The sequence below is a fragment of the Saccopteryx leptura genome, chromosome 3 (genome assembly GCF_036850995.1).
Source record: "Saccopteryx leptura isolate mSacLep1 chromosome 3, mSacLep1_pri_phased_curated, whole genome shotgun sequence".
Lineage (NCBI taxonomy): Eukaryota > Metazoa > Chordata > Mammalia > Chiroptera > Emballonuridae > Saccopteryx > Saccopteryx leptura.
Genome location: NC_089505.1, coordinates 178,287,871 through 178,303,007, shown reverse-complemented (window position 1 = coordinate 178,303,007; position 15,137 = coordinate 178,287,871). Strand labels below are relative to the sequence as shown.

General features: G+C 39.8%; 1 protein-coding gene across 2 annotated transcripts in view; it reads right to left on the bottom strand.

Annotated features, from left to right (window-relative positions):
* Positions 1 to 15,137, bottom strand: part of NEDD9 (neural precursor cell expressed, developmentally down-regulated 9) — a 223,069-nt gene that overhangs the window by 50,185 nt on the left and 157,747 nt on the right. The window contains exon 1 of one of the 2 annotated variants that reach the window (XM_066376923.1): positions 4,933 to 5,123. The exons of the other annotated variant lie outside the window; for it this stretch is intronic. Coding sequence (XP_066233020.1) covers positions 4,933 to 4,944 — 12 coding nt within the window. The 5' untranslated portion in view covers positions 4,945 to 5,123. Of the gene's footprint in view, positions 1 to 4,932; positions 5,124 to 15,137 lie in introns of those variants that run through there. 2 annotated transcript variants of the gene reach the window in all.

Genomic DNA, 15,137 nt, shown 5'->3' with positions numbered 1-15,137 from the left:
ATTAGCAAGAAAAGACATAAGTGTGCTGGCAATTTCCACTGTGTGGCATTTGCATTTCTGCAATACACATCCAGGCCCATGGAATACTCAACCATCTTAACCTAGTAACTGAGACATTGACATAATTCTGTCACCATGTTTTCAGTCCACACTATCCTTTCAACAGGATATGACACTGTCTCCTTACCATACACGAGGAGTCATGGTAAGTTTTTTACATTCATGTATTTTCTTGTTTAGGCCTAAGAACAATAGCATGAGGCAGTTATTATCCATGTTTTCAGAAAATAAACTGAGGCTCAGAGAGATTAACTTGTCTAAAGTTACAGAGTATTAAATCACAAGAAGTAATAATGCCTTTCCCTCTCCTACAAGAATATACAAGACCAAGGCCATGCTGCCTCAAGGCAACAGATCCTAGATCAAACTTTTTATTCTGTGACTTATTTACCAATCTACCTCTATATACAAATAAAGGCCTTCCTTTATTTCTTTATTTCTTGTGTTCAATGGGGCTTACTTAAAGCTGGACTGTCCCCTACACCTGACACTAATACAAAATAACACTGAATGCTAAAAAAAAAAGAAAAAAGCTGGACAGCCAGCTCCATTCAGGTATCAGTACAGGTTATCATTTAAATAGCAATTTTATTGAAAAGGGGTTAATAAATTAGGTAGTGGTAATAGAGTAGGGCAGAGGTGAAAAGCCTATTGAAGGGATGATAGGATAGTCAAGGAGACAAAGGTTTGGGCTCTTTATTGCTTCATAGAATGGATGGATGAGAAGACTTAACCTGTAGGAAATGATAGACTAACCAAGTCATACAGGCACAAAGAGACAGGGGCAGATGAATCCGGGAACAGCAGGAGACCAAGATTTCCCCCAGCATGGTCAAAATGGGGGTACAGAGTGTGCTTTAAGAGCATCACATCTGCATGGGCTGGAGAGGCAATCCCTACAGTCAGCTATCAGAGAAGCACAAGGAATGCTTGAATGAAAATATGAGACACAATGAGGACAAAAAAGGGAGGAAATTTGCAAAAGGGATTTAAAAGTACAGAGGGAATTGTTTTTAGAAGTCTTTAGGGAAGGGGTGCACACAGGAAGCCACTGATAAATTCTGAGAAGAGAACCCATGTATATCCCAGCAAGGAAAGGATTCCAGACTGTGCAACCTGCTGCATTTGGTGTTAGCAGGACCTCTTCAGCTCTACAAAGAATTTCATTTCTGTGTGGCTAAGTCATTTAGCTCCAAGAATGGGTTTGTTCAATAAATAAATATTATAAAACAAATAAGTAAAGATTCTTCAAAGTATCTTTTCCTACTTTTAAATTTATAAATTTCATATAAGATTTATGGGAGGAGGCAGGAGTTTTCAATTTGGACTGGGTACAAAAAATCATATAGAAGAGAATAAGAAATTTAAAACCAAAATGTCAAAGCAAGAAAAAATTAAGACTCATATAGGTCACAAATGACTACATTGACTAAATCTATGACCCTCAATTATTTTTTTCTCATGTTAGCTTGAGAAAATGAAAATATTTTCAAAGCTTTATTAGACTTTGTTTCCTCAACATACCTTGCTCACATCCAACTAGAACACAAGAATCTGACTTTCAGGATATAGTTTTCTGATTTGTGTTGTAAATTCTATCTGTAATTTCTTTTTTTTTTTTTTTTCAGTTCAAGCATTTAAGGATGAGTTTTTTTGAATGGTAGATTAGTTAAATAATTTAGAATTTTAATGGAGGTGCATAGGGTTCAGAAATTTGGCAAAGCCACAAAAGCAGCTCAGCTATTAGAGATCAGACAGGCAGTGCCCGCTGAGAGCAGTAACCAGGCCTGGGCCTGCACGGAGTGGGCCGGTCTCCTGCCTCCACTCAAACACAGCTAAGACTGGCCCTTCAGTCACCGTCCAGGCAGACACCAGCCACCACCGAGTCCAGACCCTCAGGAGGGAAGCCTTCACTGAGCAAGGCACAGCCCCTTCCCTCCACTTTAGAACAAGCTTTGTATAATTCACAGGAGCTTCTGGAAAACTCTTAATAAATAAAGCCCTGCCCCCATAATTTACTATCACAGAACCTCAACCTGAATCCTTTAAGAGAAGTGGAATATTAAGTACAAATGAGAGTGACTGCAGCCTTATGAACAAATAAAAAAAAAAACCATACAGTGAAATAAACACAGACTAGGTAGGTGCTAACCCAAAATGTTTATTTACCAAAGTAATAGCATCCATTCCACAATTCTCAAGATCCCTGTAAGTACATGGCTGCCGACTGGAGCTGTGCATAAGCTCAAAATGAGTGCAGATTTGGTTGTTGTCCAGTTACAATTTCTGAAGTAGCCAAACCAGATAAGCTAGTTCAAAAAGATCTTATAGTGGCTGGATTATACATCTTTCAGTGAACATTTTTAAGTCTGGCTGTGCTAAATTTATAGTATATAGTGCAATAGGATCTTTAAAAGATAATTCCTGACTCTAGGATTTTACAGTTGAATAATTATTTGGATTTACTACTTAAGGTGGCTCAAATTAAACAACTATCAAACATGCATTTCACTTAGCTTTGTAGAGTTACTGCCTTAAAAAAAAAGACTATCCTGCCGGAATACTTGCAATGTAATAGTCTTAAATTTCCTGAGAGAAGAAAACACCAGTCCCACAGGACATTTTAGAAAGGTCACAGATGGTTCTTTCCTTTCTTTAATAGTGATTTAAAGTCACAAGTTCTGGGACCAGATAGTCATGGTTCAAATCCCAGCATGGGCCATCACTTTTTGGCTGTGTGGCTTGGGATAAATTACTTAGCCTCTCCATGCCATGATTTCCACGTTTGAAAATGAATATAACCATACCCACCTCATGGAGTTCCTGGGAGAATTAAAGATGACAATGCCATATTGTCATGGTAAGTCTTAAGAAATGTTATTTATCACTCCTTTGTGTCATCTCCTACTTAAGATTACAAAATGTTCTCCTTAAAATTGTCTATTATCAACTAGAGAAAACAGGCTTTATAAAAGAAAGGGAAAGTAGAATGCTTCAGCCACTGGTTCATTGTAGTCACCACAAGGTGTCAATCTGTCATTTGGTCAGTAGGATAAGTCAGTATTTTTTTTCCTGGTGAAGGTGGCCACAAGCTAATAAAAATGATGTATTTACATCACTTGAAACAGGGTAGTCAACACTAGTGAGGCCCAGCAGAGAGGCGGGTTTTGTCCATGAATGCCAGCCGTAATTTACATCATCTGTTGCCATGATGTTTTCTTTCCATACGAGTGAAACAAACATGATGAGGTCACTGAATAAAAGTGACTTTAGACTCTGTCACTTTATAGATTGCAGCACTCATTGTTAATTTCAGTCATTTATACTTTCTAATAATAAATGCATGAATATATTTTCTCTTTTTCCCCTTGCAAGCCAGTGTTTATGAACGAAAAGAATTCAGCAGCAGGTAGAGGAGGGGCAGAGACTCACTGCAGGCTAAATCCTGTCACTGCTCTGAATAGGGAGACTGTGGCTATCTGGGGTGAATGATGTCAAGAAAGAAAACTACCCTGCCGGAGAGAAGAACTTGTTTCTGGTTGCATCTTTAAGTCATATATTAAGGATCTCCAAGATTACCCATTCCCCTGATCTTTTCTAGTGAGGCCAATAATGGAAAGCTGAGAGTGGAATGGTAACTGATACCTGTGTCTTCAGATAGGATAGTTGTAATCTCTTTAAGGAGAACTATAACTCATACTTTACAAATAAAGTCTTTTGACATTTAGATTTAGAGCTTTGAATAAGATTTATAACTTTTGCGCAAAAGATTTATCACTGAAGTTAGCCAGAACTGGGTGGATATTTACAACATCACATTAAAAAAGGATGGGCCAGAAGCTAGGTAATTCGGAGAGAAAGCAAAGCAGCTCCCAGCTAACACAGCCCTGAAGGTAGACAGGTAATACAAATTGTCAATCCAAGAGCATAGTCATCTTGCCAGAATCCATTTTAATAACAGCACTTTTGTTTAAAAGCACTAGGAGTTGTATCTATTCTAGAATAGAAGTATTCACCCTCCAAGGAAAATTCACACCCTATTCTTTGCAATCTATTTCTTCTGTACAGGCTCCCTGGTAGCTGCTTGCCCCCCTAGATGGGGGCAACTTAAAATGGGATATACTGAGTAAATTATAATCCTTTTGCCAAGAATAAATACAAACAATGGTGTAAAATGTTTGGAGGAAAATATGCTGCCTAAGTGTTATGGCACCCTGCAGGCTTCAGGGACAATAAACTGGTGTGAGCCTTCAGACTCTCACTCCATTCAAATGTCAATAATAGTATTTTCAAGAAATGGCAAATACTTCTTTAAGGATGTCAAAATTACCATCATCAGCTGTATAAATAGTATCTGGGGCTTTTAATTTTTCCCACCGAAGTACACATGGCAAACTGCTTCCCAGACCAAACGTTTAAAGCAAAGGCTGAAAACTGCTTTATGAGCCAGCCTGAGAGACTCAACAGTTCTCATTCCTCTCTCATTACAGCTCCCGGGCTCCCCAGACAGTGGAGGCCAGGTCCGGAGGAGCTGCGGAGACTTGAGATAATACGTGCTCGGCTTGAAGTCAGGCACCCTGTGATTTACAGTGGCTGCTACAGACCGGCTCTAAGACTAATTCTCCAAAATTTTCAGAAGAGATCGACTCGCGCGGGTGTACGGTGAAGTCCGGGAGTGGTTCTTAGAGACTGAGACTCGGCCTGCTTGTTTGTATGCCAACCTCAGTGACTAAGACACATCTCAGAACTCTCTCGGGCACACAAGGGGTCCCTGCAGAGGAGTTGTAACAGTGGGAAATACACACACACACACACACACACACAAACACACAAACACTCACACGAAGCCTTATGTAAAAGGCACTCTCTTACCTTATACTTCATCTCGGCAGCGGTGAGTTAAGCAATTTTCCTGCACACTAGCTAGACTGCATTAAACACAGGCGTGTCCGCCCCTCCATCGAGTGCAGTGCTAAATGAAAGCGAGAATGGTCCCGGACTGGGGCCGGTTTGTCAGTCACCGTGCAGAGCTTCGGCACAACTATGCTCCAAAGCTTCTGAGCTCACTGTTTTGATTGAGGCGGGCTCATCACGGACTATATTTGCATACCTCCCCCCATTGGCTAGTAGGCCAAAGTAATACGATGCCCCGCCTACTTCTCAATTTATGAAAATTTCTGACAAAGAACTTGTAATGTGATCATTTCTTTTTACATTATTAGAAAGGGTGGAAAATAAATAAAAAGTGGGAAACCGTCCCCAACTTTACTCCACCCCCCCAAAAATGGGAAAAGGAGATACATTCTGCTAAGATTAATTTAAGTTTTAAAGAATTCAAATTCACAAAGCAGTTTGACAGTCATGCTTCTTGTGACCTAGCAACTCCTTCATAAACCCATTTCATTTCAAAGCTATTCACCTCACAATCTCTACATGAAACGAACTCTGGGGAACAAAAGGTTTTCTGTCTCCGGGCCCCTTTTTACTAACTACCCCTGCTGATATCTCTCTTGCTCTCCTTCTCTCCTCCCTCCCTCTCTTTTTTTTTTTTTGTGTGTGTGTGGTTGTTTGCTGTTTTTGTTCTTTTCAGTGTTCAAAGCACTTGCGAAGTCAGTCTGCAAGGAGCCAGAACACAATTCCCCCTCAGTGAAAAGGAACTTCCTAGCCCAGCCACCAGGATTTCCCTAGCGAGCTTCTCATGAGGACCTCACAGAATACAGTATCAGCAGCAGTCACACTCGGCGATCTTTTCTGGCTTTGCTGAGGATAAAGGTTAGATGTGCCCTTTCAGAGACTGTCCATCATCACTGCCTACCCATACCCACTACTGTGTTCTTTGATGGCTGGCATTTTTAGGTCCAGCTTTGAACACTGCAGTTTTTCTTCTGACCTCTCTCCTGAAGATGATCCATTAACCAACCAATGCTTATTATTCAGGGAACAACAACAGAAATGCCTCCTGTTTGATGATCCTGGTTGAAAAAAGCCTTCTCTTTCCAGGGAAGCACAGAACATTTGGTTCAGCTTCATGATTTCTGTAGAGAAGAAGGTTATCTAAGAAAGGACAGAAACTATCACCTTCAGCAACTTTTCTGAGGGTTGGAGAGGTGAGCGAAATTTCCTTTATAGTAGGCCTCAGGATACAGATTCAGTGAGTGCAGACAATAGCTGTCCCTGAGCGGGATGGACTCCAACCAGACTACACGACTTGGATGGAAAAATCAACCCATATTTTTGTCCTGGCCAAATTGGACCAGAATCTGATTTGTTCCCCCTCACTCCTCCGAAATTCTCAATGGATCAGAACTACCTTTATGATCTAAGCAAAAAGAACAAGAAAACAGCTGCCCTACAAAAGTGGTTTCCAGGCCGAGGGCACAAATTTAGTTCAAAATTTACTGTGGCACCCATTCCCTGGACCTGACCTCAGGCAGCCATAATGAGGCAGACACACCGGTTCTGGCATGTATGGGGCGTTGCTTTTCCTCATTTAGCCTTGGAGTGAAAACGAGCCTGAGTGATTTTTCAAGGTCGTTTTGAAAACAAATTAAGCATGCAACATATCACAGCGCAAGGGTGTTTTGAACAATCCCACAGACTTACTGGAGAGGCGTTATTTTGCAGGAAATTTTTTTCTGAGTCTGGATTAGTCAAAGGCCTTCCCATCTGTAAGATGAGTCTTGTGGTCTCCAAGAGATCTAGATAACATTTTTTTGGCTTCCTAAACAGTAAAGCTGAGCTTTCCTTCTGTTTTGTTTGATTAGTACCATTGAGTACTGAACACGATTTCACCTCATTTTAGGACTTTCGAACAATTTCCCAAAGCTTGTTCCAGGACGTTTTGTCATTTCATTCTCTAGTTAGAAAGCTTAATTCCTACCAAGTGACCCTCCTGGTTTCCTGTTTGTGTCCTGTACCATAAAATACTTAAAATCTACTTAACATTTATTTTAAGATGGTTTAGTTACATAAAAAAAATGCACAACGGTGTTGGAAGCAGACAAACCTGTATTAGAATGTTAACAAATTTCATAACATCCTGTTTTGGTATCCTGAAGTATGAAATAAAGAAATTAATAATATCTACCTGCTATGGTAATAATAAGGATTTAATGAGATAATGCAGATAGAAATTAATAGTACTTGGCACATGTAAGACCTTAATAAATGGTTGTTTATTATTATCATTATTAATCATTATTTAATAATACATTTGTTTTATATTACTCTTAATATATAATGTTGCTAAATATATTAAATAAATAATATTAATATTTAATTATTTTATTAATTAGAATATTATCACCACTAGACTGTTATCAATATGTGTGGTAGGAGTTCAGAAAAAGGGAAAGCAATCTCATCATCTGTATGCCATCTTTTCATAGGGCAACTTTCTAATTTAACAAATATCAATTAAGCACCTATCATGTCCAGGTACTGTTCTAGGTGAGAAGGGTGCACAGCAGACCAGACAAGTTCTTACCCTCAGGGAGTTTATAGTCTAGTAGGAGTGGAAGAGAAAATTTAAATGAATATATACTACAATTTTGGATTAATAAATGGAGACAAATTAAGCAGGGAAAATTGCTAGAGTAAAACATACCAGGTTTGGGGGAAGGGATCTCATTTCAGAGGGAGTGACCCATGGATAGGGCTTGAGGAGGAAATAGTTTGGTGTATTTAAGAACAACAAGTAGTCTGGGCACCCAGGGGAAACATCAGTGCGGTAGGTAGTAACAGATCAAATTTTCTCCTGAGTGTGACAGGAAGTCCCTGAAACCTTTTGAACAAGGAATGATGTGATCTGTTTCTCTGTTTTTATCCTTTGTTCAAACACTTAAGGACAGCAGGCTACTAGTTAAAATATTGAGCTCTGGTCTTCATGCAGTTCATATAATGCATGTACTTTTTACTTTATTGGTGTCATCTAGAATTTTTCCTTCAAAACCCTTTGGGGAAACACAAATTCTCTCAATGAATAGAGAAACAGCCTTTTCCCTATTGATTACAGCAGGGAACAAAAACACTTGTTCTTACCTAATTCGAGTGTGCTGATCTCAAATCTGACATTAGTTTTTCTCTGTAAGCTACAGTTTTTTGCAATTCAAGATTTTAGGTTTTCATCTATTGTAAAATTTTCAACATTTAGTTTAACATAATGAAGTAAAATGTCTTCTTGGGCATCATCTTTGTGAAAATATAATAATTTATATAATGCAGTAAGTACACTAAAAGATATGATTGCATCAGAATTTGTCTACAATTTCGAAATAGAACATATTAAAACAGTTATTTTAATCATAAAATTTGCGCAAAACTTATTTAAATTCTATTCAGGCAAAAATTTTCATTTGTAGCTCTTGTGTTTGTGTACTTGTTGAGGACAATCTCATTTGATGCTCCAGCAGTAGTCTGCTCATCACTAACAGCTCCAAGATTTTCAGGAAACTTATCAAGGTGACTGTTCAGGAAGTGAATCTTAACGTTCATGTTATATCCAATGTCGCAGAAAGCCAACAGCATCCTTAGAACCCGAAGTTCATAGTTTTCTGCTTTTTTGTTGCCAAGAAAGTTCTTTGTAACTGCCACAAATGACTGCCATGCTGCTTTCTCCTCCTTATTCATCTTCCTGGCAAATTCTCCTCACATATGAGGATTTGAATTTGAGGTCCATTGAATACACCTGCTTTTATCTTCTCAAAAGACAAGGCAGGAAAAGCAGAAATAATATGTTGAAAGCATTCACTTTCTCTATTCAAAGCCTGAACAAACTGCTTCATTAAGCCAAGTTTGATATGAAGTGGGGGAAAATGATCCTGTCTTGATTAACTACAGGTTCATTCACAATATTTTGCATCTCTACTTCGAGAGCATCATGTTTTGGCCACTCCTTCTGTGTCTAGTGTTTCTCCCGAGCTCCGCTGTCCCACAAACACAGAAAGCAAGGATACTTTGTGAACCCTCTCTGTTGTCCTAGCAGGAAATTTTCCATTTTAACATCCACACAAATGATCCAGTTATGCTCCTCATACTTCAGAAAGTCGAGGACAATTTTTATGTCATTATAATCATCTCGCAGATAACCAATTGGAACTGCTGCATAAACATTACTGTTGTGTAGGAGAACACATTTCAGACTCTGTTTAGAGCTGTCAAGAAATAGCCACCATTTTGTTGGACTGTAAGTGGTAACACCTAGCTGGCTAAGAAGACTACTGATATCATGACAGTAAACAAAGTGTTTGTCTTCGGAAAAAATGTCCACAAAAATTTGTTCACACTTCCTGAAATGCAATACTTTAGCTGGCCAGTGAAGTACATTCTTTTCTTGAAGCCTGGAGGATAATAACTCAGCTGCTTTCTTTGATAGGCACATATCTCTTACTAAGTAAGTCATCCAATTCGGGTTGGCTAAACTGCTGAGGGGTTAATGACTGCTTGGCATCAGAAGAAGACCCTTCATATTCTACAAGCATTTCCTCATGCATCTTATCAAAATACACTGAATCACCATGTTCACTTTCTTAGTCCTTAGAAGAAATAAAACCATTGAAAACTAGAACCGGGAGTGTCTCAGAGTGTGGGATAGGTCGTATTGCTGAAGGAATATTAGGATATGCAATCATATGTCATTTTTTCTTGCCGATGCCCTTTGTGTGGATAAGACAGAAATAACAGTCACTGCTGTGGTCCTTAGGTTTATGCCAAACCATTGAAATACCAAAAGGCATTCCTATGCATTTCCCTTTTGTCCAGTCATGAAGCATTTCCTCACAATATGACACACAATATGAGGGGCCCAATTCTTGTCTTGATCGCCAAGGGGAACTTAAAAATAGGCAATATATGCATGTGTCACAAATGATGAAATATTGCGCCTTTGACGTTGAAGTATGTAACAGCCACATATATAACAGAAGGTGTCAGGACTATTCTCACATTTACGCCTACTCAAAGAAGCCATGATTCAATCTTAAAACAAAATAAGAGAGTGTTTTTGTTTTTGTTTTTTTTATAAATAAATTTTTATTTTAATGGGTGACATCAATAAATCAGGGTACATATATTCAAAGAAAACATTTTCAGGTTATCTTGTCATTTAGTTCAGTTGCATACCCATCACCCAAAGAGAGATCGTCCTCCGTCACCCTCTATCCAGTTTTTTTTGTATCCCTCCCCCTCCCCTTCTCCCTCCTCCCCTCCCCCCACCCCCTGTAACCACCCCATGCCTGTCCATGTCTCTTAGTCTCATTTTTATGTCCCACCAATGTATGGAATCCTGCAGTTCTTGTTTTTTTCTGATTCACTTATTTCACTCCACATAATGTTATCAAGATTCCACCATTCTGCTGTAAGTGATCCGGTGTCATCATTTCTTCTAGCTGAATAGTATGTCATGGTGTATATGTGCCCCATCTTCTTTATCCAGTCTTCTATTTTTTTTTACAGTGATTAAAAGCCTTTAAGCAAACTCTTGGCCAATACAGCAAGAATCCATAAAAGAGTAGTGTCCTTAACATGTTCACCAAGTCCAAGTTGGCCCCATCACCATGACAAATTCCTGAAAAATGCAACCCAGCCACAGTTCAGTCTGTTAGGAGCTGTCACAGGGAGCAGGAGTCCAGGAAAAGTCCACATCCAGGAAAGGTCCGCATGGCACTGGAATTGTTGTCACCATTCTATACTTTGCAGCTTATGTCCAAGTCCCAATGACCACTGCTTCTAGCTGGTAATGATTCAGGTAGACCGGAAAAGCCATTTGCAGCATGCTTGGAGATGGAGCTTCTGTTCTCCTCTGCCTGGAGAGATGAGACCAGGTTGCTTTTCCCTGGAGCTCTGCGACTGTGGCATGGTAAAGAAAACCTTGGGATACACTAAGCTGGGTGGCAAAGGTAGATTCATAATAGAAGTTGGCAAAAGGGGGAAAGAGAGCCCTAAATTAGGAGTAGGTCCCAGCCTGAAATATGAGTGGGGCATTGAGGTAGGAGGGATAAAGGAAACACTATATATTAAGCAAAGCAGCAGAAAATAGGACTATCAACACCCACAACAGAGATCTTTGAGGGAAGAATAAAAAACCTGACTATTCAGGCAAAACATAGTTAAGTGGCCCTTGTGCAAATGAGATCAGTTTACCTGCTTCTTGGAAGAAATGCCCTAGGCTTGTCCACAGTGTTGTAGATGGGGCCGACGGCCCTGGGCACCTTCAGCCTTCAGTGGCTAACCCCAGCATTCTGGGCAAGGTTAGGTCATAGGTGGCTGGAGCAGGGCTGGAAGAGACTGAACCCTCTCTTAGAGGAGCGAGGGGGGAAGCCTACCTTCCAGTGTCCCTGTTTCCTCACAGCAGAGGCATGTAAGCCTGGCAGGCTTTAGCTCAATGACCTTCCTTTCCACTATTGAAGCAGGATCCAGATGGCATCCTATGAGACCCCTTTGGGGCATTGGAGCCTTTAAGGGTGTATCCTAAAAGCTGGTAGTTCCCCTGATCTCTATTGGGCTTTTTCTGCCTAATCTAGGTATCTTAAAAGCCATGCTCAGAAGATCTCGCTGAGGGGTTTGAGGACCCCCATCCGCCTATATAAATCTTTTCCATATATCTGGAGCTATTTGGAAAAAGACAAAACAGTGTTATTAGCTGGATCTTATAAAAAAGGTAGTAGTTTGCAGGCGAAAAAGATTTGGTGTCTCCTGTTCATCAGCATTCAAAAGAAATGTATTTTTTTTTAAGTAAGAAGCATGATATGGTAGACCCGTAGGAGTTCCAGGATATGACTACCCCCTTAAAAATTTTTTTTTAATTGACCTTAAAATGTTTGCTGAGTACACTTTAATAATACCTTAACTTTAAAGATTGTAAGCATGACAAAATACAGTAAATGCTTTTGCTCCATATGCAGGAGCATTTTCAGTTTAGCCAGTTTAGGAAATCCAATAATAGAACAATGCATACAGACAATGAGCTATAATATGGTTAGCAGCCTCTTCTGTTCTGACAGAGGTTACTATAGATCCAGAATATGTATCCACTGTAATGTGGACATACGACTGTTTGCCAAATGAAGGTATATGAGTAACATCCATCTGCCAAAGTTGTCCTGGTAGGGGTCCTTGAGGGTTAACTCCAAATGAAGGGGCAGATTGTAGTATAGGACCCCTTGGACAGGATTTCCCAATCTGCAGTGCTGCTTCCCGAGAAAGTTGAAACTGTTTACACTGGGCTGCAGCGTTCAGGTGATGAATATTATGAGACTGACTTCCTCGGTCTGTCATGGTTGCTCCATATAATTTTCTTTTGGGTAGCTTGATCAACAAGGGCATTCCCAGGCCCTGGCCGGTTGGCTCAGTGGTAGAGCATTGGCCTGGTGTGCAGGATTCCCGGGTTCGATTTCCAGTCAGAGAACACAGAAGAAGCGCCCATCTACTTCTCCATCCCTCCCCCTCTCCTTCCTCTCTGTCTCTCTCTTCCCCACCCGCAGCCAAGGCTCCACCAGAGCAAAGCCACCCCGGGCACTAAGGATGGCCCCATGGCCTCTGCCTCAGGTGCTAGAATGGCTCTGGTTGCAACAGAGCAACACCCCAGATGGGCAGAGCATTCCCCCCTGGTAGGCATGCCAGGCGGATCCCGGTCAGGCACATGCGGGAGTGTCTGACTGCCTCCCCATTTCCATCTTCAGAGAAATACAAAAAATAAATAAATAAAAGAAAAAATACAACAACAAAAAAAAAAAAAAAAAGAAAAGAGAGAGAGAGAAAAAAAAGGGCATTCCCTTGTGCTAAAGCTCCAGGGAGCATGGAGTGAGCTTGAGTATTTCCTATGAAACATGGAGCTCTATGTTGACATATAAGTCTTTGAAGAGGGAGGAACTGCTGAAATAGTTCATCAGCATTTGTCCCTAAGACAGCAGTCTTTATAGTGGAAACACCATAAGTAAATATTTGCTGTCTGTCTATAGATTAAGGGGGGAATATGGCAAATGCTGAAAAGCCATGATCTTTGTGCCCCTCCCCTCCCCCAACCTCCTCCCTCTCCTCCCCCCACCCTGTAGCCCCAACACTGTTGTCCATGTCTCTGAGTCTCATCTTTATGTCCCACCTATGTATGGAATCATATAGTTCTTAGTTTTTTCTGATTTACTTCTTTCGCTCAGTATAATGTTATCAAGGCCCATCCATGTTGTTGTAAAAGATCCTATGTCATCATTTCTTATGGCTGAGTAGTATTCCATAGTATATATATACCAAAGCTTTTTAATCCACTCATCCTCTGATGGACACTTGGGCTGTTTCCAGATCTTTGCTATTGTGAACAATGCTGCCATAAACATGAGGGTGCATTTCTTCTTTTCAAACAGTGCTATGGTGTTCTTGGGGTATATTTCTAACAGTGGAATAGCTGGGTCAAAAGGCAGTTCGATTTTTAATTTCTTGAGGAATCTCCATACTGTTTTTCCACAGTGGCTGCACCAGTCTGCATTCCCACCAGCAGTGCAGGAGGGTTCCCTTTTCTCCACATCCTCGCCAGCACTTAGTCTGTGTTGTTTTATTGATGAGCACCATTCTGACGGGGGTGAGGTGATATCTCATTGTGGTTTTAATTTGCATTTCTCTAATCATTAGTGATGTTGAGCATTTTTTCATATGCCTATTGGCCATCTGTGTGTCCTCTTTGGAGAAGTGTCTATTCATCTCTTATGCCCATTTTTGGATTGGATTGTTTGTCTTCCTGGTATTAAGTTTTACAAGTTCTTTATAAATTTTGGTCATTAACCCCTTATCAGACGCAATGTCAAATATATTCTCCCATTGTGTAGTTTGTCTTTTTATTCTGTTCTTATTGTCTTTAGCTGTACAGAAGCTTTTTAGTTTGATAAAGTCCCATTTGTTTATCCTGTCTTTTATTTCTCTTGCCTGTGGATACAAATCAGCAAATATATTGCTGCGAGAGATGTCAGAGAGCTTACTGCCTATGTTTTCTTCTAAGATGCTTATGGTTTCACGGCTTACATTCAAGTCTTTTACCCATTTTGAGTTTATTTTTGTGAGTGGTGTAAGTTGGTGGTCTAGTTTCATTTTTTTGCAGGTAGCTGTCCAGTTTTTCCAACACCATTTGTTGAAGAGGCTGTCTTTACTCCATTGTATTTTCTTACCTCCTTTGTCAAATATCAGTTGTCCATAGAGCTGTGGGTTTATTTCTGGGTTCTCTGTTCTGTTCCATTGATCTATGTGCCTGTTCTTATGCCAGTACCATGCTGTTTTGAGTACAATGGCCTTATAATATAACTTGATATCTGGAAGTGTGATACCTCCTCCTTTATTCTTCCTTTTCAAGATTGCTGAGGCTATTCGTGTTCTCTTTTGGTTCCATATAAATTTTTGGAATATGTGTTCTATATCTTTGAAGTAAGTCATTGGTATTTTAATCGGTGTTGCATTGAATTTATAAATTGCTTTGGGTAATATAGACATTTTAATGATGTTTATTTTTCCTAACCATGAGCACGGTATATGCCTCCACTTATTCGTATCTTCCCTGATTTCTTTTATCAATGTTTTATAATTTTCCGAGTACAAGTCTTTAATCTCCTTGGTTAGATTTATTCCTAGCTACTTTATTTTTTTGGTTGCAATGGTAAAGGGAATTGATTCCTTGATTTCTCTTTCTGACAGTTCATTTTTAGTGTATAAAAATGCCTCTGATTTCTGAGTATTGATTTTATATCCTGCCACCTTGCTGAATTCATTTATCAGGTCTAGTAGTTTTTTGACTGAGACTTTAGGGTTTTCTATATACAATATCATGTCATCTACAAATAATGATAGTTTACTTCTTCTTTTCCAATTCAGATGCCTTTTATTTTTTTTTCTTGTCTGATTGCTGTGGCTAGGACTTCCAGAACTATGTTGAATAAGAGTGGTGAAAGGGGGCACCCCTGCCTTGTTCCTGATCTTAAGGGGATTGCTTTTAATTTTTGCCCATTGAGTATGATGTTGGCTGTGGGTTTGTCATAGATGGCCTTTGTTATGTTGAGGTATGTTCCCTGTATTCCCACTTTGCTGAGAGTTTTGATCATAAA